The 26,689-nt window shown below is 43.2% G+C and overlaps 1 protein-coding gene and 1 long non-coding RNA gene across 3 annotated transcripts; one reads left to right on the top strand and one right to left on the bottom strand.

Annotated features, from left to right (window-relative positions):
* Positions 1-315: 315 nt before the first annotated feature.
* On the bottom strand, positions 316-26,689 carry LOC140593637 (unconventional myosin-IXb-like). Of its 2 annotated transcripts, none has more exons than XM_072718676.1 (6): positions 24,966-26,689; positions 1,393-1,522; positions 1,164-1,292; positions 964-1,069; positions 706-837; positions 316-580 (listed from the first exon to the last, which is right to left on the bottom strand). In XM_072718676.1, exons 1-6 carry the CDS (start codon positions 25,074-25,076, stop codon positions 427-429), a joined length of 762 nt encoding a protein of 253 aa, XP_072574777.1. In that variant the 5' UTR covers positions 25,077-26,689; the 3' UTR covers positions 316-426. The 2 variants fall into 2 exon arrangements, with proteins under 2 accessions (XP_072574777.1, XP_072574776.1); XM_072718675.1 differs by lacking the exon at positions 24,966-26,689 and adding an exon at positions 1,633-1,805.
* On the top strand, positions 2,380-15,656 carry LOC140593636 (uncharacterized). The gene is made up of 5 exons (XR_011994053.1): positions 2,380-2,721; positions 3,715-3,801; positions 14,814-14,888; positions 15,122-15,211; positions 15,492-15,656. It is a non-coding gene; the product is annotated as an uncharacterized lncRNA (long non-coding RNA).

Below are 26,689 nucleotides of genomic sequence, written 5' to 3'. Positions count from 1 at the left end.
TGTTATTTCTATGTTCTGGTCAGCCTGCTTTAATGCAACTCAATTCTCACAATTTTGTGGTCGCAAAGAGGCTCTGCAGAGCATGGAAAACGTTGTGCTAATCGTGGCTTCCCAATAAATTATGCCAACACCAGAGAGAGGGCGTAGTTAATAAGACTGTCTGTTCACCCTGTTATAGTGAATTTGGATATTTTTCTGGAAACGCATCTAATGTGCCAACTCATTTTACACAACATCGTTCAAATGTGTGCTTTTGAAAAAATCAGACCGGACTAAAAAAGTAACAAAAGTTTAAGTAATGTTTATTATGTGAATTATTATATACAAACTCTATTATATTATACATTATACACACAAACTATTACATTATTATTATATTATATTATATTATTTACAAAGGTCTCATTATGTTCTGGACTGGGTGACTTAATGTGGGATAGTGTCCAGGTCATTCTGTCCCTGTGCACGGTATAACCGGCAGGGCGTCAGGGAAATACAGTTTGCCATAATTTCATTTTCCTCCCCCTCATTCAGCTCCTCATAGCGTCTCTTCTGCTCGTTTAAAATGAGCTCCAGACACCTGCGTAGACGGTGCACATAGAAAGACAGTTATGTGGTGGGGGTTCGACGCAGCCTACAGCCTTTTGGGGGAACAAGCCCAGAAGCCTTGGTGGCCTGTGCCTGAAGGGTAAGCGAGGTACTCACATCGTGATTTTGCTCATGTCCTTCATAATGTCAAGCGGGTTTGTGGTGTTAGGAGGGCGAAGGATGGAGGGGGCAAAGACTATGGCCAGCGAATGGGTGGACATGCGATTATGGCCTTCCTCACTGGCCACCCTGAGAAGGAGAAGATTGTCAGAGGTCAGGGAAGGCAGAGGTGGAGTCCAGCTTTACAATTCAATTCAATACAATACAATTCATTGTGAAGGATATCTGGGAAGTGAGCAAGGGATGCCATCCCACCTGACTAAGTGGAAGAAGAGTCTCTCCAGCATGTCGATGCTGGCTGGAGGGAGCATGTCCAGCACCTGGGAGATTCTCCCCAGTTGTTCTGACTTTTCTGGTGGCTCTGCGGTGGGGGTGGAGATATGTTTCATTTCATCATTTGGTACTGGATAGGAGAACTGACCTCCCTGCCCCATCCAGAAGCAGTCAGGCCTTACCCATGGCATGCAGGAAGCCACTGTACTGGCTGAAGGTTGTCAATGGTTCAGGCAGGTTCCGGAGCCATTCACTGACCAGGCCAGTGACACAATGGATGGGGTAGTCCTCCAGACATACCGCCATTGGGTCTGGATGGTGCACAGAACCAGCATTGTTATGGATCCAGAAATGAGCAGCCCAGCTCTGAGAGGGCCTTTCCAGGAGGGGAAGCAGTGCCGGCTGACTCACCTTTCTCCAGCTGCTGGCGCAGCTCCCTCATGCCCTTGACGCTACCAGGCTTGCGGTAAATGCCCTCAGTTTGGAGGCCATGCAGCTCTATGTGCTCCAGTAGCCGGTGAATGCTCTCCTTCTCCATGGGCTGCAATACACAAAGATGCGAGTGCAATCATATGTGTGAAACATGTGACTCATATGCAGGCATAACTGCTAGGTAACGTCTCCCTGCAGATCACAATAAAGACGGTTTACCTTTTTCCCCTGGTCTGACAACTGGACATCTTTACGAGGACGCTTCTTCAGAAGCTTCCTAAAAAAACGGCACTTGGTTGCAAAACGACAAGAGGATGCTGACAAACCCATGATAGAACAAGAACAAACCACTAGTGATAACTGTTCAGAGCTGCACAAGATTTAAATGTAAAAAAAAAAAAATGTACTGCGTTCTAGAACCCCTAACCGGCTTGTCATTGGTTGTACTCAAGCACAAGGTCATTTGCTGATTGGTCGAAGAAAATGCAAATGTCCACAATATATCTTGATATATCGCAACTGGTTTGGGTGTTTTATGCGTTTTATTTCGGGATGGTGCAATCATTAGTGCTATTTTCAAATGGGGGGGCGGGGGTGCCAGCCAAAGGATAAAGAGAAGGTGAAAAATTCTGGAATATCGCTCCAAATACTCATTTTGTCTTCTTTATTAAACCATACATGTATATGATATGGCGCATTATAGATGTGTATCATTTTAAATGGTGTGTTTACATATGAAGTTAATATGTTTGATTTATTGGAAACCGTCAAGATCACTTGTCCTTCTTCCTGTTATCAATTTCTATGTTATTTCTATGTTCTGGTCAGCCTGCTTTAATGCAACTGAATTGTCAATCGCACAGAGCAGGGCTGCCCAAACAGTCGGTCGCGATCGCAGATTAATTCTCAATCGATCGCGAAGTGCGTGGCAAGCGTCCGTGCACGTGCGCGCGCGCGCGCCCTTTTTTCAGTGTGCAGCTAATCGTGTACTGTAAACATTTAGCACGCAAACATGTGAGAAGCCAAACGATCAAAAACGTATCATTTCATTCAGAGTGGGTAGAGGATACTTTTTTTGTTTACTCAAATTCGAAGTCCATATGTCTTAAATGCAACGCGAGCCTGGCTTTACCAAAGAAGGGCAGTTTGGAGCGGCGTTTCAAAACGGTGCACAAAAGCTAGGAGACCGAGTTCCCCGCTAAAACAGCCACAAGCAGCCGATAAGTGCCAGAACTGAAAAGTCAGTCAGCAGCACGGCAGTCAGTTTTTACCCAGCTGCATCTTCCCAGTGCCAGTGTTCCCGCTAAGGTAGAAAAATATATTTATTTACACTTTTTCAACTTGTATGGAATATTGTTTAGCACGGCTCTATGGTGGTTCGGTGGTTAGCACTGTTGCCTCACACCTCTGGGACCCGAGTTCGAGTCTACGTGTGGGGAGTTTGCATGTTTTCCCCGTGAGGTTTCCTCCGCTTTCCCCCCACAGTTCAAAGACATGCTGAGGCTCATTGGAGTTACCAAATTGCCCATAGGCGTGAATGGTGTGTGACTGTGCCCTGTGATGGGCTGCCCATCGTCCTGGGTCGTTCCCCGCCTCGTGCCCGTAGCTTCCGCGATAGACTCCGGACCCCCCGCTACCCAGAAGGATGGATGGATATTATTTAGCATAGAGAATGTAATCATTAGGACTCTATTAAGAAGCTAATGTAGACCTTCAGAGAATGCAGACCATGCAATTACTGCTATGCACAATGTTATGAAAAACAAGTATGAATTAGCACCTGTTAGAAGAATCTGTTACCTATTTTATATTATTTGTATTGTATATTATTTATGTTAGCCTTTGATGTATGAATTTGTACTTTATTAGTGCTACAGCTTATCACTATACAGTATATGTTGAAGGACAAATATATTATTAACCCTGTAGCCAGACAATGCACAACAAGCTGAAGCTGCCAAGGTTTGCTACTGAAGGGAGGGATTCGCCTGAGTTCACCAAAAGTAAAAGGGACCAAACCGTAAAAGAGATGATTGGCAAACTTGTCACCTAGGGGTGTGACCAAGGGAGAAAACAATGATGGTGAATGGTTGAAGAAATGATGGTGCTTAAATGATAAGAAAATGTATAAACATTAGTGTAAAACAGTATTGCACACACTCCTGCAGGGTGTCCAGCCTTGGCTGTAACCCCGCTGTTGCAATAAAGACTTAATCTGAAGATCAACACAAGCGGTTCCTGACTCCTGATTGGTGGGGGAAGAAAAAAACACAACATAATTTGACCTCAATAACGTTACAGGATCAGAGAAGAGACCCTGGGAGGCGACCAGCTGGCAGAGGATCCGGAGCATACCTGTCTGCCCTGAAGGGGGCGCCCTAAGGATAGGTAAGAAAGGGTTTTCATTATTGCCTGAAAAGATAGGGAACTAGAACAGGGAAAAGGAGATGGGTGTGTCTCACAGGACGCCAGGCAGGACCTCCTGGTAAGGGGACTTGCTGACTGGGGGAGGAGAAAACCACTTGGGTAGAATTCAGTGGGCCCAGTGTGTGTGTGTGGTGTGAGAGAAATCCCCAACGGAAGGGTCACGTGTGAATATTGCCCCAGAGATAACACTGTAGACGAGGGGACAGTTTAATCTGAGGGTTTGGGAGAGAAGAAGGTCTGCTGGAGCAGACTGGTTGTGTTATATAAAATACTGTAGGAGGAAAAGGTCCCAGAGCGCGTTTAGTTTAATGGGGAAAATTTATGAGCCAGTGGAGAAAGCGGGCAGACATGGTTTTGGGCCAAGACAGAGGAAGAGTGCGTACAATTAGCAGATAAGTTGAGCGTTAAATGTGCATAAATAGTTGTTTCAGTAATAAAAATTGTATGGAGTCTAAATTGGTAGGAGGTGAATTGATAGGGACGCAGAAAGAAGTATTCGCAAGCTTTTTTTTAAACTTTATTAAAGTTTAACATAGATTTTTTTTCAGTACATTAGCAGTCAAATGTCCAACAAAAATACAAGAATATATCTCTGGGCAGTCTGCGATCTACACATCAATATACATACAGGCCAGTCTGTGCACATCATTCCATCCATATAATCATAAAACCAGAATGGGTTGGGTGCTGCCACCTTTAATTGAATAACACTGTCAATCAACTAAGCCTGCCAACTTTCAAAGAGTACTGTATACACAATGAAATCAGACCATAGGCTGCTAAACAGGTGGAAATTAGCGGGAGAACATTTTAATTTGAGTCTCAATTCAACCCTATCCTTTGTTAGGTGTCATACATCTGTTGAAAAAAGAAAATTATAGACTGGAAGTCATTTAGTCAAGAAACACTCCGTTCTCAGTAACAATTTTGCAGTTATAAATTCCATGATATACACTTTCTTTACTCTGTTTCCATTGTACTATCGTGGGGGGCTGTGGTTTTAGCTAGGAGATCGTTATCATCTTCTTGGCAATTAAAAGAAAACTCTCAGTAATAAAACCTTATTTTCATGCACTATATTATGTGGTATAATTCCTAGTATGAAATGAGCTGGTTCAAATGGTAATTTTATGTTCAAGCATTTTTTAGAATAGAATAGAATAGAATAGAATAGAATAGAATAGTTACTTTATTGTCATTCAGAGATACACGGGTTAGTGCACAACAGAACGAAATTGCGTTGCATTATTTTGCTCAACATCAGCCTGGCAGAGTGTGTAATAAATATATATAAAAAGATGTATATATAAATATATAAATAGGAGCAGAAGTACAAGTACCACAATTTAGCAGCAAAAAACACAGTGTACATCACCACAAGACATAGTGCAAGACAGTAGACAGTGCAAGACACAGTGCAAGTTCTTGAAAAGTGACATGTGCATGGATGGAGAGACACGGAGTGTGGGGGAGAGGTGTGTAGGGGAGGGGCTGTTATGAGTTCAGGAGTCTGATGGCTTGAGGAATGAAACTGTTGCAGAATCTGGCTGTTCTGGTCTTAATACTGCAAAGCCTCTTCCCCGAAGGCAGCAGGGAGAACAGACCGTGGTGCGGGTGGGTGGAATCCCCGATGATGTCACGGGCTCTCCTCAGACAGCGTTTAAGTGCAATGTCCTGGATGGATGGAAGAGAAGTCCCGATGATCCTCTCTGCAGTCCTCACCACTCTCTGCAGCAATTTTCTGTCTGAGGCTTTTGAGCTGCCAAACCAGATGGAGATACAGCTGGTTAGCACGCTCTCTATGGTGCCTCGGTAGAAAGTGGTGAGTATGGGAGAGGAAAGGTGTTCTCTCTTCATCCTGCGCAGGAAATGCAACCTCTGCTGAGCCCGTTTTACCTGAGAAGTTGTATTTGGTGACCAGTCCAGGTTTCCAGTCATCTGCACACCCAGAAATTTTATGCTGCTGACCACCTCCACGACATTGTTGTCAATGACGAGTGGTGAATGACTGGGCTGTTTTCTCCTGAAGTCGATGATCATCTCCTTTTAATCTTTTCCTGTATATTTTGCCAGTACTCTGACAGTTTTGGACAATCCAAAAAATGTAGGTGTGGTCTCCTACCAGGTCACAACCCCTCCAACATTGATTAGAGGTGTTGCCAAACATAGAGATGAGAAGAGGAGTCTTAAAGTATCTCATTTTAACTTTCCTATCAGATTCCCTCCATGTAGGACTGTTTGTTATTCTGTGTCCTTCTTTACATGAATGAGTCCAGTCTTGCTCTTTAATGATAGTATTCATCTTTAGTTCCCATTTCTCATTGATATCAATACTATTGTTCTCTGACTCTTTTTGTAATATTTTATAAATATATGATGAAATGTTCATTTTAACCAATCCTTTAATTGTTAATATAAACAAGTTCTCCATATTGGTTGGCTATATGTATCTAAAAAAATGCCACATTTGTTTCTAAGTTGTTCAAAGGACATTAGATCTCCTCCATCAAACAACTGATCCAACTGCTTAAACCCTTTTCTTCCCATGTCTTAAACCCTGTATCCAATTTAGATGGTAGAAAATCAACATTATGTGCAATTTTCATTGCTCTTGATATTGATGAAGGGAGTCCCAGCCTCTCTCTCATTTTTCAGAGCGTTTCTCATCCAAATGTTATTGATTTTATTTACTTTCCATGTTTTTGATTTAAAAAATTGCTATGTCCAGAGGCAAATTTGGGCAGTTACTCTGCTCCATTCCCACCCACTGAGCCTCCCTACCCTGGCTTATCCATGCCACTACTGATCTAAGTTGGGCTGCCAAGTAATACATTTTTAATTTAGGTAAGTGCAGACCCCCATTCTCTTTTGAGTTTAACAGTCTCTTCAGTTTAATCCTGGGTCTTTAATTTTGCCAGATATATTTGGATAACCATTTATCGAGCATTTTGAATGTGGATATGGGGACCTCTATGGGCAGGGAGTGGAACATCAAGAGAAGCCTAGGTAGTATGTTCATTCTAATACTCTGCACTCTCCCTAATAAGGATAGAGGGAGGATTTCCCATCTTTGGAGATCATTCTTTATTTCACATAGAAATTTACCATAATCAGATTTGTATAAGTGTGATATATCAGGATCCCTAGGTAGTATGTTCATTCTAATACTCTGCACTCTCCCTAATAAGGATAGAGGGAGGATTTCCCATCTTTGGAGATCATTCTTTATTTCACATAGTAATTTACCATAATCAGATTTGTATAAGTGTGATATATCAGGATCCCTAGGTATCTAAAGCCATAACTGGGGAATCGAAATGTAATATTCGCGAGCTTTGATGCAAAAACATTCTCTCTAGTATAAGTGTGGGTAGGTTACTGTAAAATTTGGACAAATCTTAACCTTAAAGCACCGGTAAGGTGTTGTGATCGGGGAGTACAGTATATGATTAAGCATGCAAGGGAAGAAGTAGATTATTAGTGAAACTTTTGACCGGGCTGGAGATCTGAGGAGTCATACATAGATGTATGGCACAGCAGATATTTTTGTCTGCTTTTCAGGTGATTCACGCGACATATTTTCCGATGCGCTCACTGTCCGCTGGTGGGAGTGTGCTCACCTGTGTATACGCACACATGTCTGTGCACACGCATCGGGGCGAAACTCCGCTATGCGCGATACAGAGCGCAGAGGAGAATTGTAAACACGTAGAATTGTAAACCATGTAGAGACAAAAATGACAAGCTGTTGTGTAAATAAGATAAATAACATAATGCTATTTAGTTTGTTTAATAAAAGGACAATGTATAGACCTGTTCTATAGGAAAGGTAACCTTAAATGACTTCTGTTGTGATCTGGAGCTATATAGAAAATAGAATTAAATAAAATTAACTTGACCTTCAAGGGGGGGGCGGGATGTGCCGTTGGGGGGGGGGGGGGGCGCCCCCTAATATAATGGTTGGGGAAACACTGCATTGTGTGAGAGAGCAGGAGCACATAAAACATAGAAAATCAAAGTTAGCTTTTGCCCAGGAGAGGGAGTGAGTAGTAAACAAATAAATAATCTAGGGATGTGGCGGCGGGTGAGGAGATGGAGACTCTGATAAAGTATCATAAGGCTAATAAGAAGACAGAAAGGCGTAACGAGAAAAGGAGTGAGGACCTGGAGGGTCTGAGGTTAAGGCAAAGGGAGAGGCCTGGAGAAGAGAGCAGAAAGCGATGAGAAAGGTGATGAGTGAGAAGCAGGGGGGAGTCAAAGGTAAACAGAGCAGGAGGAGTTACGACCTCCGCAGTATCAGGGACAGTACAGTGGTACTTCGGTTCTCGAACTCACTAGAACTCAAACTTCTTGAAAGTCGAACAAACCAGTTTGACCTAGAACTCGATCTGAATATCAGAAGTCGAACCGTGAACGCTGACCTAATATAAATTGTACGCGCCAGGAAATGAGTCATACTACAATGCAATTCTTACTTGAATGCCTTCTTCACAGGCTGGACGATTAACCAAATAAAGCAGCGCAATATTACAGCAACCAACAATAAACAAACCACTAACTTACGTGTACTATTAGAGCATTTATGTCATTTATTTAAACTTTATTTTACCAGGTAAATTAACTCAGTTAACTGCTCCTCAGACTCCCAGTTCTGGCAGACGGGGCTGGAAAATGGATGAATGTATTTGAGGAGGAAACTATAGGACGACTCCTAGCGATGGGGGACATAAAGGCGGTTCAGGCATGTGTCCTGGTGGGGGGGGGGCATTCAGATTCGGAGGACGGGAATAGTTGGAGAATGGAACAACATACCAGACGTGGAGCCCCACTTAGCTGTGCCTTTTAATCAGCCCACGCTGGATCTGGGAGAAATGATGGGGCGAGCAAAGCAGGTGGTTTGGGTGCCGACGGAAGGCGAAGGAGTGCAGGCAGCGGCAGGAGAAGAGTTGGTAAGGAGTCAGTGGAGTGCAGAGAGTGCAGGAGATTCAGAGGTTTGTGGCTGTGAAGCATGATAGGAGTGCAGTGTGAAGGGAAATAAAGTGCAGAGGAATGTTGGCAGGAGATGGAAAGGGAAGTGCCTGAGGAGGTGTGGACCATCCGTGATATGGATGTAGGCCTAGTAAAGACAGGTAACCTGGGTATAAGGAAGACGATAGAAGGGTTACCCCTTCTCCATCTGCTATGTCTCCAACGGACCTGAGGTCACAGCGCCATCTATTGGTAAGGTGTATAAACAACTAAGGGCTGTACATAACACATGGCTTTTAGCAAAGCTTTCTGTCACCGTCCCTGTAGTTATTTGGTTTCCTTGCCTTGATGTATTTGACGTCAGCTTAATACGACCCATTGATCCCTATGAAGTATGTGGCCAATGACCTCCCTATCACGGACCACTCTGGGGACCCCCCTTCAACATCTCAACATCCACATCCCTCCGGGGAAATCACACTGATAGGACACGCCTGTTCGGGGAAGCCCGGTCCATCAAGGTCCGTGATGACACTGGTGGTTCCGCGTTGGAACCACGCCCCGCCCATCTGTTTTCAATCTTCCCCTTGTCAGTCTCCTATTTCTGGGTGAGCCAGACGCGAGATCTTCATGGTTTATCCAGTGTGTAAGCGTGTTTCCCCTCCTTGTGTTCCTGTCCTCCTGTGTACCGATCTCTGCTTCGCCTCCTAGGCTCTGAGTCATGCCTAGACCACCAGCTACATGGATGGATGGATGGACTTAAGCTTATATTTGAAATATAAACATCACAACGGTTCTCAGGCAAGAGTTGGACATATTTATTTTTCAACCTGGAGTTGTCTGGCTTTAAACGATTACCTTCACATTGAAGCAGAGGTACTTGTTTTTGGCAAAAGCAAGAAATATACACTCTGTACTCTGGTCTTACTCCCTGCGCACATTGATGGCACAGAAAGACAGTCACTACAGTCACCTATTCTCCCAGACTGCATTTCTCATTTAAGTGCTGATACTGCAGAAGAAGACAGATCATTTGCTTGCTTGCTTCCTCTACTTGACAAATAATAAGACAAATAATATTCAATCTGATTTTTTTTAATCTTTCCTGCTCAACTCGAAGAGGTTGTCTCTTAAGGCCTTTATTGTTTGTACTGAGTGTTTTACTGTAAGAGAAAACAAGGAGCCATGTTTTACTGTAATGTATAAATACATGATAGATAAATGAATCACAAATGCAAACAGTGTAATTCAGTGGACTTTTTTTTTTGTCCACAGAGTGCAATATCTACTGTATTACCCACCCAAAAAAAATTAAAAAATACGATCAATTACACCAACAAAAAATACAAGTCCTGTTTATCAATGGCTCAGAACGTAGAACTGCTGGACTGATCTAATCCATTCTGTCCTCAGCATTTGGCTATAGATTTTCGTCAACATCACATCAGATGTTGTCCTCTGCCATACACCTAGGAAAGAATCTCTTAGAGTGTCTTATCCAGCCCTGGATGTCCTCTGCAGTTATGTCCATACACCCAGCCACCATTGCCTCTAGTTATGACATATGGTCATGTGGGCGGTGGTCATACACTTTCCATCTTCATGCAGAAAACAATTCCTAAATTGGGTTGAGGAAAGGTGAGTAGGGTGGCAGGAATAATGGCATCATCCTGGGGTGGTCTGTAAACCATGCAGTGACCTGTCGAGAGGTGAAAGGCCACACTGTCCCATACAATCGCATATGTTGGTAAATTTTGCCTTTCTTGATCTCTTGGGGCAGTAAGTTTTTCCCACAGTTCATCAAGAAAAGTAACCAGGAGGGCTGTGTTGTATGGGCCAATTACAGCCCTGTGCAGGTGCGGTCCTTCTGCAGATACTGCTGCACACATAGTGATGTTAGCGCCCCTCTGGCCTGGAGCATCAATGGTGGCTCTCCTTCCTATCACATTTCTTCCACGGCGGCGGGAGTTCAATCCCAGGGGCTGCCACCATTGTTCCCCTGAGCAAGGCCCTTGACCCCAACTTGCTCCAGGGGGACTGTAGTTACAGTACTTCACTGTGAGTCGCTTTGGATAAAAGTGCCTGCTAAATGAATAAATGTAAATGTTTTACTGTAATATACAGTACAGGCCAAAGGTTTGGACACACCTTCTCATTCAATGTGTTGTCTTTATTTTTGGTAGATTCTCACTGAAGGCATCAAAACTATGAATGAACACATGTGGAGTTATGTACTTACAATTTTTCCCAATCATTTTCACACTTGTCTCAATACCATGTCCACTTTTTCAAAACACTTAACACAGTGGGCTGTACCAATACACAACTGAGCACACCACTTAACCTTTGGTGCAAAATGCCCTACAACCACCAAAACGTTTCACAATTCACCCAAAAGTGACTCATGCTGCCATAACCATGACAAATGCTGTCAGCCAACAACACTACTGGGGCACTCAATGTTCATTGGGCTAAAAAACACTAACAACTTTCAGCATTGCAAATTACATATATAAAGTGTGGCTGTATCCTCCAGTTTGGCACAAATTACTGTCATGTTGCATTGTAAAAATAAAATAAACAAGAGCTACTTTTGCATATGAAAATTGTAATACCAACCAATTCTGAAATGCTGCAATATATTTAATTAGAAATCATGTAAGTGTTGCTGTTTCTTTTTTGCAGTATGTAAATATTTCATTCCTAGCAGAAAATACCAATCCAAAGATGGCCCCTTTTGCAGGGACGGATTATGGGTTGTGTGGGCCCCTGGGCAAAACGCCAAAAAAAAAAAAAAAAACACCAGCATTGTCTGGGATGGCTAGTTGCTACGTAAATGACTACATGTGTACCGTGTCCAGCTGAACCATGCCAGAATCCACCTGTGTACCATATCCCCTTACAGAACGAAGTGATCAGGGGTGTAGTGGTAAAATAAGAGGTGGGTGAACTACGAATTCTGTGATCACATTTTGTGCATAAACTATACTATGATGTGCATTTAGATCAATTGAGAAGTGGGTAAACTCTAATTCTGAAATTTCAGAGGTGGGTAAACCGTGTTTACTTGCGTTTAGCCTCCACTACAGCCCTGGGAATGATTACACTGGTCAAACTCTTACACTGCTACACTGGTCTGGGGGCCACTCAGCAGGCAGGTTAACCACCTCCATCCCACCATGCTACCGCTCCCTAGTCAGAGGGCCTTCTGTAAGGCTGTTACAGTAACATGCCCCCCTCCCTTCCCCCCAGAAGCCAGGGGCCCCATGATAGGGGCCCTTGTAATCAGATGGCCCTCTAAAGGTACACTACACCCTCCTCCCTAGGGCCTCCTAGTAGGGCCCTCATAATCAGAGGGCCCTCTAAAAGCCCCCAAAACCCCCATCCTCCCTAGGACCCCCTGGTAGCCAGAAGCCAGGACCATAATAGGAGGGCCTAAGAGGGCCTTCTAAAAGTAGGCTCCCATGCACCCATTTCCCTTTAAAGTTCCTATAGCAGGGCCGGGGGCCCCCTGAAAGCACCGAACCCCCCCACCACCAGCACCACCACCACAACCACCACAATTCAAGGGCCCTTGGCAGCCAAACGCCCTCCCTCCATGTTTCCATCAGAGGCCCTATAGGGTCAGGGGCCCTTGTAGGCAGAGGATCAAAGAATGTAGGCCCTCCAAAATAGACAAACGAAAATACATTGTTGATAAGCGTTGCAAATTGTTTTGGGATAGGGGCCCCACGGGCCCCCTGCACCCCAAGGGCCCCAGGGCAGCGGCCCCGCTGGCCCGGTCCGTAATCCGTCCCTGCCCTTTTGTACATATGGCAAATTTGCACTAACCAAACAAATTCCTAGATAGGTTCTTAGCTGAAATTTCAGGCTGGTGTGTGTTTTCATTCAGCTTTCCAGCTTCAACCATTGTAAAATGCTTGGGGTGATCTAGGGCAGGGGTCTCCAACTCCAGTCCTGGAGAGCTACTGTCCAGTAGGTTTTTCTATCCTACCTGGCTTCTGATGAGTCACACCTATACTCAAGTAAATACCAGGAACAGGTGTGGCTCATCAGAAGCCAGGTAGGATAGAAAACCTACTGGACAGTAGCTCTCCAGGACCGGACTTGGAGATCTCTGATGTAGGGGGATGGTGGTGGTCTAGTAGTTAGGGATCTGGCTGGGCTCCCATTAGGAACCCCAGAAGATTGTGAGGTCACTCCCAGGAGGTGCCATCATTGTGCCCCTGAGCAAGGCCCTTGACCCCAACTTGCTCCAGGGGGACTGTCTCTGTAGATATAGTACGTCACTGTAAGTCGCTTTGGATAAAAGTGCCTGCTAAATAAATACATGTAAATGTTGTACTGTAATATATGTGTTGCCATACCCACTGTTTTTGCACAGATTACATTGTGTTGCCTTGCAAAAAGGAAAGGGACACTCCATGGCCTCATTCGTATAGATAATGTAGATGGTAACGAAGCAGCAAACAAAAACAAAATTAGGAAATTTCTGCTAAAAGCACAATTATTTGTGTTAGTGCAAGTGCATAGTGTCCTTTGTCTGTGAAAATGCAGCATATTTCAATTGACAGTGCTCTAAATTTCATTAGGTTTTGACCTGAAAGTTAACTGTTTTGAACAGATTATCTAAACGTCTGAAAAATCGGCTGTAGTTGTACAAAGTTTTGCTGGTGGCGAACACTGACTGAGAGAAGTATTCATGAAATTTGGGGGAAGTGGTGATTGAATGCATATTGTGTCAAAGCAATGCAAACGTATACATAGTTTAGCTCACGTGGTTCAATGGTATGGTGCATGGGTTAAGTGTTTTGAAAAAGTGGACATGGTATTGAGACACGCGTTAAAATGACTGGAAAAAACTGTAACAAAAAAAGGTGAAATAACTGAAAACATGTTTTATATTCTAGTTTCTTCAAAATAGCCACCCTTTGCTCTGATTACTGCTTTGCACACTCTTGGCATTCTCTCGATGAGCTTCAAGAGGTAGTCACCTGAAATGGTTTTCCAACAGTCTTGAAGGAGTTCCCAGAGGTGTTTAGTAAAGTAAAGCAGTAATCAGAGCAAAGGGTGGCTATTTTGAAGAAACTAGAATATAAAACATGTTTTCAGTTATTCCACCTTTTTTGTTAAGTACTTAACTCCACATGTGTTCATTCATAGTTTTGATGCCTTCAGTGAGAATCTTCAGTGAGAATGGTCATGAAAATAAAGACAACACATTGAATGAGAAGGTGTGTCCAAACTTTTGGCCTGTACTGTATGTGTTGCCATACCCACTGTTTTTTCACAGATTACATTGTGTTGCCTTGCAAAAAGGAAAGGGACACTTCATGGCCTCATTTGTATAAATGGTAACAAAGCAGCAAACAAAAACAAAAATACGAAATTTCTGCTAAAAACATAATTATTTGTGTTAGTAGAAGTGCATAGTGTCCTTTGTCTGTCAAAATGCAGCATATTTCAATTTACAGTGCTCTAAATTTCATTAGGTTTTGACCTGAAAGTTAACCTGTTTTGAACAGATTATCTAAACATCTGAAAAATCGGCTGTGGTTGTACAAAGTTTTGCTGGTGACGAACACTGACTGCGAGAAGTATTCATGAAATTTGGGGGAAGTGGTGATTGAATGCATATTGTGACAAAGCCATGCAAACATATAAATAGTTTAGCTCACATGGTCCAATGGTATGGTGCATGTGTTAAGTGTTGTGAAAAAGTGGACATGGTATTGAGATATGTATTATAATGACTGAAAAAACTGTAATACTTCATTACGTTTGGTCACTTTAAGTAACAAATACAATAACTGCTTGAGATAAAACAGGTGTCACAATTCATTAATGATGAGTTAACATGAGTTTAGTATGTAACTAAGACTTAGTATGTGTTAATTGATGCATAAGTAATAGCATAATACTATATTATGTGTGTCCTGTCAAGTAAAGTGTTACTAAATATCCGTTATACTTTATCTTCTCTTGTCTTATTTTTTCTCTCTGAGATTCACTGAGTGTAGGTTCAGACCTGCATCACCACCTCCCACTGCCTCCAGTCCAAACAGCAGATTATGATAAAGGTAACCTTAGGGTGGGGCTGAGTCTGCTCTGCTTTTAATTCACTCACTTATTTAGTAGTTTAGCATTTTTAAGGGGACTTGTCTAGGACAGTATGAAGGAAATGGATGAAGAGGCTTGCCTCAGTATTGCTGTTCAGGTACCTATGATGGAGATGTGGTCCAGACTCAGTTTACCATGCATGTGATTCTGTCTTTCCATGTTCCAACAACTGCACGGCTCAAATGGACTGAAGAAATGCAGCCGGAAAACCTTTATGAGTCTCCGGATTCCGTGTCACCTGGAACCTACGTCGCCATGCACAGCCCTGTGAACTGGTCACACGGTACAGAGTACCTAATTAATACCTAATTAAGGCAGTAACATTATTAGACCCGAGTCTTACCCTATGTAGCAGCTCGCTGATGTTTGTTCAGTCCTCATTTTGAAGCAGGAAGTTTGGATGTTCAGCCTTGAAGGTTCTCTATACATATTTAACATTTCATATTAATTGACTCTAAAATTGGAATCCCTTGTACATGCCCTAAAGTTAAATTAATTACTTAATACTAATAGTGCCAATGCATACATTTCCTTCTTCTAATCAGGCATCTCATTTTTCTTAGGTTCCAAGAGGACTGCTGGGAAAGCAAGAAAACACTTTAAGTGTTTATGTTTAAGTGTCTTTAAGTGTTTTAAGTGTTGTGTTTGTGTATTTTGATAGTATAGCACTTTGTTTCAACTGCAGTTGTGTGAAATGTGCCTCAGAAATAAACTGAGCTTGAACTCAATTATTAGTAGTTAGCTTAATATCCACCTTTAAACTCTTCTCACAATCACTAGTTTTCCCATCACTGCAGGATCCACACCGGGACTCTCCACTGGCCACTCCAGAGCCGTCCAAAGATTCCTGTCCTGGCATTCCTGGGATCCTTAGGGTCACTATACTGCTGGAGCTCCCAGCCCCCAGATACTGGGCTCCAAAATGCCTTGATCATCATTAGATCTCTTGACACCATAATCCCTAGTTACAGTGTTTACACCACAGCAAACACCTAATATGACTCAACTGACTAAGTGTGCATTTTTACTATTTCTTCAAAGTCAGTCAATTTTATGTGGTGTTTCCATTATTTTGTCCAGCCCCTATGTATGATGCATTCAACAAAATATTGAAATTATAACCACTGTGTTGGCATAATACACTGCCCAGCCAAATAAAAAGTCGCCATGTGAATTTCATTGCTGACAGCCCTCTGGTGGGGTATGTTAGAACCTGCAGCATCACTAACTGGTCAGTGTGATGTCCTGATTGCACGAGTGGTGTGTCGTCTGAATAGAGGGATTTGGGTGATTGTGAGAGAAGAGGACCGTATTCTTCACCGGGGAGATGAAAGTGGGTTCACTGGTGGCTTATATCGAGGTGGGGAGGGTAGCTACCCATAGCCAGCATAGGGGGACCAGATACAGTGGACCAGTACTGAACTCTGTCAGCTTAGTGTCTCTGAGGTCCATGCTGTTTGGGCGACGTTATATCAGCATGTCACAGTGTTTAGTACCAGTGAGGCAGATCTGGGTAGAACCTGGCTGGCAGTGCATACAATTGACACCAGTGATGCCCAGCCCATAAAAATGTTGGCTTGGCTTGGATCTCAAGCATGCCATTATACAGTGTATTAGGCAAGTGGACCATTGATTTTTTGGAAGCAGGAAAAAAAGGCAAGGGTACGGATCTGAGTGACTTTGACAACCAATTCTGCAAAAAAAACAACCATGTTATAAGGTTACCCATATTCAATTTTAATTATTTAATCTCAATAATTTGTCATTTACAGACAGCTGGGCTGCAGGGGAACTTTTCAAAGAGGTTTCAGAAGGAAGTGAAATGTTGTTATTGCTTGTTATATGATTTTTTTCCATGTTTGATTTGAGCACAAAATTGGAAATGGAAAAACTAGTCATTATCTATTTTCTCTTATTGGTTAATTTATTTATTATACCATACATGTACATGATATGGCGCATTATGGATGTATATAATTATAAATGGTGTGTTTACATATGAAGTTAATAAATTTGATTTATTGGAAAGTGTCAAGATCCCTTGTCATTCTTCCTGTTATTACCAATTTCTATGTTATTTCTACAGTATGTTCTGGTCAGCCTGCTTTGATGCAACTGAATTCTCCCAATTTCGCGATCGCAAAGAGGCTCTGCAGAGCTAATTGTGGCTTCCCGATAAATTACGCCAACACCAGAGAGAGGGCGTAGTTAATAAGACTGTCTGTTCACCCTGTTATAGTGAATTTAGATATTTTTCTGTAAACAAATCTAATGTGCTAACTCATTTTACACAACATCGTTCGAATGTGCGCTTTTTCCATTAAATCAGACCGGGCTAAAAAAGTAATAAAAGTTTAAGTAATGTTTATTATGTGATTTATTATATACAAACTCTATTATATTATACATTATACATACAAACTATTATATTTTTATTTATTTATTTATTTATTTATTTATTTTTTCTTTCTCCTTGCTTTTCTCGTCCGTGTTCAGTTCAGACTCCCTACCGATGGGGGGCGCTGGACCACGAGTGTTGGGTATATATAATCCTGGGCGGGAAATTCATCTTGAATAGATCCTGCACGGCCGCACTGTTGTTTAAACGTATGCTGTTTTTTTTTCCCTCCCAACACAGGTTAGGAAATATCTGGGTTTAATACTCATATATGCCCAATATCAGGTGTAAATACCATTCCTATTTATTTTGTTTTATTAATCTGTACCGAGTTGTTGTTTAAAGCCAGAAATATATCTTTTCCTTCAGGAAATGCTAAACGCTAGTTAGCGGTAACAAGCCATCCGCTTAGTTCTATATAGCATGGTTAGCTGGGCGCGGGAGTTTGTTTTAAGTACAAAAGACCACGATACAATGCAGCCTTTAAATAAATGGGTTTATTCCTTAATAGGAAAACTTATATTTGTGTTTTTGTACGCCTCGTTGATTGTACCATCTGTAGTGTAGGTTTATTTTATCCTTTGTGAATAGGTCAGTGCGAGAAAGAAACGCAGCCCCATTTCGGTCTCTCTCTCTCTCTCTCTCTCTCTCTCTATATATATATATATATATATATATATATATATATATATATATATATATGTATATATGTATGTATGTATGTATGTATGTATGTATGTATGTATATAAACTCACCTAAAGGATTATTAGGAACACCATTCTAATACGGTGTTTGACCCCCTTTCGCCTTCAGAACTGCCTTAATTCTACGTGGCATTGATTCAACAAGGTGCTGAAAGCATTCTTTAGAAATGTTGGCCCATATTGATAGGATAGCATCTTGCAGTTGATGGAGATTTGTGGGATGCATGAAGCTCCCGTTCCACCACATCCCAAAGATGCTCTATTGGGTTGAGATCTGGTGACTGTGGGGGGCATTTTAGTGCAGTGAACTCATTGTCATGTTCAAGAAACCAATTTGAAATGATTCAAGCTTTGTGACATGGTGCATTATCCTGCTGGAAGTAGCCATCAGAGGATGGGTACATGGTAGTCATAAAGAGATGGACATGGTCAGAAATAATGCTCAGGTAGGCCGTGGCATTTAAACGATGCCCAATTGGCACTAAGGGGCCTAAAGTGTGCCAAGAAAACATCCCCCACACCATTACACCACCACCAGCAGCCTGCACAGTGGTAACAAGGCATGATGGATCCATGTTCTCATTCTGTTTACGCCAAATTCTGACTCTACCATTTGAATGTCTCAACAGAAATCGAGACTCATCAGACCAGGCAACATTTTTCCAGTCTTCAACTGTCCAATTTTGGTGAGCTCGTGCAAATTGTAGCCTCTTTTTCCTATTTGTAGTGGAGATGAGTGGTACCCGGTGGGGTCTTCTGCTGTTGTAGCCCATCTGCCTCAAGGTTGTGCGTGTTGTGGCTTCACAAATGCTTTGCTGCATACCTCGGTTGTAACGAGTGGTTATTTCAGTCAAAGTTGCTCTTCTATCAGCTTGAATCAGTCGGCCCATTCTCCTCTGACCTCTAGCATCAACAAGGCATTTTCGCCCACAGGACTGCCGCATACTGGATGTTTTTCCCTTTGCACACCATTCTTTGTAAACCCTAGAAATGGTTGTGTGTGAAAATCCCAGTAACTGAGCAGATTGTGAAATACTCAGACCGGCCCGTCAGGCACCAACAACCATGCCATGCTCAAAATTGCTTAAATCACCTTTCTTTCCCATTCTCACATTCAGTTTGGAGTTCAGGAGATTGTCTTGACCAGGACCACACCCCTAAATGCATTGATTCAACTGCCATGTGATTGGTTGATTAATTAATTGCATTAATGAGAAATTGAACAGGTGTTCCTAATAATCCTTTAGGTCAGTGTATATACATACACACACACATATATATATGTTTTATCGTTTGAATTGTGATTATTGTGATTGTACCAGAGGGTTATTGTAATCTTTTCATAATAATTGAAATGTGATTAATGCTTCCACATCTATTACAGTATTTCAATATTTACATACTGTTGTGCAGATATATTGCATTTTCTTTTTTTTGTATTAAGCTGTTTCTAAGTTTGAGAAATGATTTAGAAAAAATCCTGCACGGAAGCACTGTTGCTTAAACATGTCCTGTTTTTCTCTCCCAACACAGAACTCTGTCCCCTTATTTCTTTTTGGAGTACACTGGCCTAGCCTTGCAGCTAGGTTGGTTACAAATTTGGGGCCTCGTCCGGGATTAGCATGGTCCTGCGAATGCTAACCTAAGAATTGTGGGATCCAGATTTTTTTATTGAATCGATCACCTGACAGATTTCGCGGACAACAATGACTACTCTTCAAGAAGTGTGACAAGACATCCAGAGTCAACTGCTCCCGTTGATCCATGCTGCAGACACGGAGGTCCTTTATCGCCTTGCAGCATCCTGTAAAGATGAGGTGGCGGAGGAATTGCCAGAAAGAGACGCAGCAACAGTGGAACTCTGCGACTACATTATGGGGTTCCTTAGGAGTGAGGAACTGCGTAGTCTGGAGGACTAAGGGCTGTCCCGTCTGCTTGCTTTCCATGATCTCATCCATGATCTCATCAATGATCTGCAACCACTAGGTAAAGATGCTGATCCTGTTATACAGGATGACATGGGGTCTGCAGTGATACAAGAGGTTACAGTTGTGGAAGCAGCTGCAGCTCATCAGAGGAAGTCAACACTTGTCAGTTTTGCACAGTCACCAATAGACTCTGTATCCAGCGCACTGACCCTAACAGAGGCAGCCGCTTTGTTGCCGCGCCAGGAATTTAGGATACATGGAGGAATGATTTCTGATTCCGATTCTTGATTTAAGTTATGGTAATGTCCGCAGGCAAATTGATGAGGGGTTGGCTGAGAGGTTTACTGAAGCAGAAGTTATTAGAACGGTCCTTAAGGTTATCAAGCCTGGAGTATTCAAAGAGATGCTGGTAATTAGAGAAAATCTCCCCATAGCTATACTTAAACGTCTAAGCTAAGACTGCCAAAAAGCTAAGACTGCCAGTGTCAGTGTGAAGCCGTGAGAAGGGGTTGACACAGGGAGTTGGCCTGAAACTCAACCTGAAATCAAAGTCAGTCATGAAGCCATCCATGAACTGACGGCACAAGTCTCAGCTCTGACTAGGAGCATCGAGAGAGTCATTACCACTACACCAGCGCTGACACTAGCCTCGAACCTCAAAGACCTTGTTACAGCCAGGTGGATGGGAAAACAGGACTCAGGGTACAGTGGATGAAGTAGAAAGAGAGGTGAATATTGTGGATAGGGAGGAAAACCTCATTCAAGACCATGGGGTAGAAGAAATGGTAGAGGAACAACCAGAAATGCATTGTGGGCAGGAGGAAGTAAACATAAGAGGTGATGAAGAGAATGTGAGTGAGAAGTTGGAGAGTGTGAGAAGGATCTTGAAAAAATCCTGCACGGAAGCACTGTTGCTTAAACATGTCCTGTTTTTCTCTCCCAACACACAACTCTGCCGCCTTATTTTTTTTTTTGGAGTACACTGGTCTAGCCTTTCAGCTAGGTTGGTTACATATACATACAAACTATTATATTATACATACAAACTATTATATTATACATTCCATTATTTACAAAGGTCTCAGGCTTCATGTTGTCCTGGTCTGGACTGGGTTATACAAACTAGTATATTATACATTCCATTATTTACAAAGGTCTCAGGCTTCATGTTGTCCTGGTCTGGACTGGGTTATACAAACTAGTATATTATACATTCCATTATTCACAAAGGTCTCAGGCTTCATGCTGGACTGGGTCACTTCATCTTAGACAGTATCCAGGTCATATCATCCCTGTGCGTGATATAACCTGCAGGGCATCAGGGAAATCCAGTTCGCCATAATTTCATGCTCCCCCTCTTTCAGCTCCTCATATCGTCTCCTCTTCTCATTTAAAATGAGCTCCAGTAATGTTTAATATTACCAATGTCTATGTTATTTCTATGTTCTGGTCAGCCTGCTTTAATGCAACTGATAGTGTCCAGGTCATATTGTCCATGGGCCCGGTATAACCGGCAGGGCGTCAGGGAAATCCAGCTGGCCATTGCTTCATTTTCCTCCCCCTCTTTCAGCTCCTCATAACGTCTCCTTTTCTCATTTAATATGAGCTCCAGACACCTGCGTAGACGGTGCACATAGAAAGACAGTTATGTGGTGGGGGTTCGACGCAGCCTACAGCCTTTTGGGGGAACAAGCCCAGAAGCCTTGGTGGCCTGTGCCTGAAGGGTAAGCGAGGTACTCACATCGTGATTTTGCTCATGTCCTTCAAAATATCGAGCGGGTTTGTGTTGTTTGGAAGGCGAAGGATGGAGGGGGCAAAGACTAAGGCCAGCGAATGTGTGGACATTCGGTTTTGGCCTTCCTCACTGGCCACCCTGAGAAGGAGAAGATTGTCAGAGGTCAGGGAAGGTGGTGGCTCTGCGGTGGGGGTGGAGATATGTTTCATTTCATCATTTGGTACTGGATAGGAGAACTGACCTCCCTGCCCCATCCAGAAGCAGTCAGGCCTCACCCATGGCATGCAGGAAGCCACTGTATTGGCTGAACGTCGTTAGAGGTTCAGGCAGGTTCCGGAGCCATTCACTGACCAGGCCGGTGATACTATGGATGGGGTAGTCCTCCAGACATACCGCCATTGGTATGTGTGGACATTCGGTTTTGGCCTTCCTCACTGGCCACCCTGAGAAGGAGAAGATTGTCAGAGGTCAGGGAAGGCAGAGGTGGAGTCCAGCTTTGCAATTCAATTCAATTCAATACAATACAATTCATTGTGAAGGATATCTGGGAAGTGAGCAAGGGATGCCATCCCACCTGACTAAGTGGAAGAGGAGTCTCTCCAGCATGTCCAGCACCTGGTAGATTCTCCCCAGTTGTTGTGACTTTTCTGGTGGCTCTGCGGTGGGGGTGGAGATATGTTTAATTTCATCATTTGGTACTGGATAGGAGAACTGACCTCCCTGCCCCATCCAGAAGCAGTCAGGCCTCACCCATGGCATGCAGGAAGCCACTGTATTGGCTGAACGTTATTAGTGGTTCAGGCAGGTTCCGGAGCCATTCACTGACCAGGCCGGTGATACTATGCATGGGGTAGTCCTCCAGACATACCGCCATTGGTATGTGTGGACATTCTATTATGGCCTTCCTCACTGGCCACCCTGAGAAGGAGAAGATTGTCAGAGGTCAGGGAAGGCAGAGGTGGAGTCCAGCTTTGCAATTCAATTCAATACAATACAATTCATTGTGAAGGATATCTGGGAAGTGAGCAAGGGATGCCATCCCACCTGACTAAATGGAAAAGGAGTCTCTCCAGCATGTCGATGCTGGCTGGAGGGAGCATGTCCAGCACCTGGTAGATTCTAGCCAGTTGCTGTGACTTTTCTGGTGGCTCTGCGGTGGGGGTGGAGATATGTTTCATTTCATCATTTGGTACTGGATAGGAGAACTGACCTCCCTGCCCCATCCAGAAGCAGTCAGGCCTAAATGATTATCGCCCTGTGGCCCTCACTCCGGTAATTATGAAGTGCTTTGTGAGACTGGTTCTCCAGCACATCAAGGACCATCTCCCCCAAGACTTCGATCCCTACCAGTTCGCATATCGTGCTAACAGGTCCACAGAAGATGCCATCGCCGTAGCTCTCCACTCTGTGCTGAGCCATCTGGAGCGGCAGCAGAGCTATGTCCGGATGCTCGTTGTGGATTATAGCAGTTTTCTCATCACCAAACTGGTCACTCTCAGCCTCCCCCCTCTCACATGTGCCTGGATAAAAGGCTTTCTTACCAACCGGCTCCAGACTGTGAGACTCGGCCCCTACCTCTCCTCCATTCGCACACTGAACACCGGATCCCCACAAGGCTGTGCGCTGAGCCCCCTCCTAAACTGTCTCTATACCCACGACTGTAGTCCGGCCCACAGCAACAACCTCATAGTCAAGTTTGCTGACGACACCACACTGGTCGGACTCATCTCAAAGGGAGACGAGGCAGCTTACAGAGAGGAGGTCCTGAAGTTGGCAACCTGGTTTTCAAAGAACAATCTGGCTTGGAACACCAAGAAAACCAAGGAGATCATAGTCGACTTCAGGAGGCACAGCACCGACGTAGCCCCCCTCTACATCAACGGCGAGTGTGTGGAGAGGGTCCATACCTTCCAGTTTCTCGGCATCCTTATCGCCGCTGACATCTCCTAGACAGACATCACAGCAGTTACCAAGAAGGCTCAGCAGCGGTAACACTTCCTGAGGGTCCTCAGGAAGCACAACTTGGACTTCAACCTACTACTGACCTTCTACCGCTCGTCCATCGAGAGCCTGCTGACGTACTGTATCACAGTATGGTATCACAGTATGGTATCGCAGCTGCACCACAGCAGACAGGGAGAGGCTCCGGAGAGTAGTAAAGGCAGCACAGAATATCATCGGCTGCCCTCTCCCCTCCCTGATGGATATTTACACCTCCCGCTGCCCCAGCAGAGCAAAAAACATCATCAAGAACAGCTCCCACCCTGGCTCTGATCTGTTTGACCTGCTGCAGGTGCATCACAGCAAGGACAAACAGACTCAAGAACAGTTTTTTCCCCAAAAGCCATAGCCATCCTAAACGTACACATGCATTGACTGGACAGTAGACTACACAGTCCAACACCCAATCCCTGGACTTCCGTCTATCAACTGGGGCAATATCCATTACCTAAATGGTGTTGATAACTGTGCAATATCTGTATACTGTGCAATATCACATGATCATTATTACCGTGTAATACCTAAATAATGTGCGATAACCCACACTGCATATCACATTGTAAATTCATACATTTAAAACCCTACTTACATAAATTTACAAACGACAGGGGGCCATTCGGCCCATAAAGCTCGTTTGGGGAGAACTTAACTAATAGCTCAGAGTTGTTAAAATCTTATCTAGCTCTGATTTAAAGGAACAAAACTCAGACATTATTCTCAAGGAGAATTTACATTAAAAAAAAAAAAACCTACCTTTCCTATTTTGTCCAAAAAAACAAGTAGAATTAAAGTAGTGAATGTCTTTTTTAAATAGAAATATATACATACAAAAATCTCAAATGCTTATTTACAAGAAACCATATGAAAGAGTGTCCATCACTTTGCCGTGCAAAGTCATTTATTCCAAATGTACATAGCGCTGCAGAACTTTTGCACTGTTTGTTTATTGTTTGTCTTGTGTATATCTTTGCACTGAAGGTGCTGCTCTTAATCTCATTATACACGTGTATAGTGACAATAAAAGGCATTCATTCATTCATTCAACCTGCTGGCGCAGCTCCCTCATGCTGTTGACGCTACCAGACTTGCGGTAAATGCCCTCAGTGTGGAGGCCATGCAGCTCTATGTGCTCCAGTAGCCGGTCAATGTTCTTCTCCAAGGGCTGCGATACACAAAAATGCGAGTGCAATCATGTGTGAAACGTGTGACTCATATGCAGGCATAACTGCTAGGTAACGTCTCCCTGCAGATCACAATAAAGACGGTTTACCTTTCTCCCCTGGTCTGACAACTGGACTTTTCTATGGGGATGCTTCTTCAGAAGAGTCCTGAAAAAGCTGCACTTAGTTGCAAGATGAAAAGATGATGCTGACAAACCCATGTTTTCAACAAACCACTAGTGATAACATATAAAAAGGCAGAAACTTTTAAATGTAAAAAAAAAAATGTGTTTGCCTTTGTTTTGTTAAAAAATGTACAGGGCAGGAGAGAGTCAGACATAACAAATAATCAGTAACCAACTAAAATGACAATACAACAGTCAATATCCTTTTCACACATAACCGATCATGCTCATTACTGGCTAGGCAGATTCCGTGCAAGAAACACTAACATGTTCACTTTATCTGGTTTAAGGCCACATCTCACTGGGGTCACAAGGTTTCCTGCTGTACTAAACATTCTCTCAGAGGCACTACTTGTCGCACAAATGCAGAGGTACTTCCGAGCTAACTTTGCAACCGAAGGGAACCTTGCTTGGTTATCACGTCACCACATTAGGGGAGCCCTTGAAGGATTCAACACCTGTTCCTGCAAGTACCGAGTTAGTTCAGGATCAATATGCACTAATTATGCCACAGTCTGGGTAGTAATTTCTTTTCGACAGTATTGAACGGCAGCATTTCTTTCGCTATATGTCTCCTTACGCTGTCTGCTAACGAGCGCGATTTGGCTCCGCCATTTTTATATTTAGTAACTCGATCAAAAGCATTAGTGATAGCCAGTTGCGGAGGAGCCGCAGCTGCGGTTGTTTTACCTAGTGTGTGGAATGATAAATCCGGAGGTGGTTTTGCAGATTTGTTGTATTGGCGCTTTTGACCGACAGTTTTCTTCCACACATTCGGCAAATCGCTTCAGTCAGGTTACCAGGCTCCCCTTTTTCATTTGGCTTGAAACCTAAATGCGCAAACTGCAGAGCTGTCGTGTTTAGCTTTGAAACTAAGTCCTCCATGATTACTCTGCTAGAGCGGGACGGCGCGCGGCTAAACAATAGCAGCGTGAAGAAAAGACGTCATTGATCGAACCAATCAAACGGGAATAACCGAACGAGAAAGAAGGATACTAGCACAAATCCAAAACTGTACTGCCAAAACTATTAAATAGTGATTAAAACATTTCAATTTCTAGGTGTATAACGATTATGACAGTTATCCAAAAAATGATCGCGGTCAGGGGCGCCGCAGAAGGGTCGCGGACAGGGGGGCCTTCGGAGTCCTGTCTGGGTCTGTAGAAAGGACGAGCTCCTCTCGTCTGCGGCAGCCGAGGGAAGAACGGCATCGGTAGACAGCGAGGGGTCGGCAGAGGCGGAGGGCGCCAATTAAGGAGTGTTAATTTTGACAGCAAATTTTGATTTAGTTTTAGTAATAGCCTTTTGACGAAAATGTCATTAGTTTTAGTCATCTAAATTGTCTTTGATTTAGTCTAGTTTTAGGCGGCTAAAAATCATAGGATTTTAGTCGACTAAATCTACAATAGTTTTAGTCAGCTAAAATATAAAGTGTAAACAGTAATCCATGTTTTAGTTTCCCTTGTATTTCTGAACATGAAATAAAAACGTTATCAATTTGTTATGGAATGGTATTAAGGTTTAAATGTGCAATACACATTGGCATAGATTTTACTCATTCTGTTTGAACCAGCTGCATATTATGAAATGAAATAGCAAATGAAAGTAGCAGTGCAGAACTAAAGCAATACAAAAATTAGAGATAACGA

This window comes from Paramormyrops kingsleyae, chromosome 12 (assembly GCF_048594095.1).
Source record: "Paramormyrops kingsleyae isolate MSU_618 chromosome 12, PKINGS_0.4, whole genome shotgun sequence".
Taxonomy (NCBI): Eukaryota; Metazoa; Chordata; class Actinopteri; order Osteoglossiformes; family Mormyridae; genus Paramormyrops; species Paramormyrops kingsleyae.
Note: the sequence above shows the minus strand (reverse complement) of the source record. Positions and strands in the feature narration are given on the sequence as shown.

What these genes read in the sequence shown, in the direction of transcription:
- LOC140593637 (XM_072718676.1), bottom strand. Translation starts at nt 25,076, where the DNA reads ATGGGTTTGTCAGCATCATCTTTTCATCTTGCAACTAAGTGCAGCTTT. An exon ending in TGGCTTCCTGCATGCCATGG is followed by an intron (nt 1,070 to 1,163) that starts GTAAGGCCTGAC and finishes CCCCCACCGCAG; the next exon opens with AGCCACCAGAAAAGTCAGAA. An exon ending in GACATGAGCAAAATCACGAT is followed by an intron (nt 581 to 705) that starts GTGAGTACCTCG and finishes CCGTCTACGCAG; the next exon opens with GTGTCTGGAGCTCATTTTAA.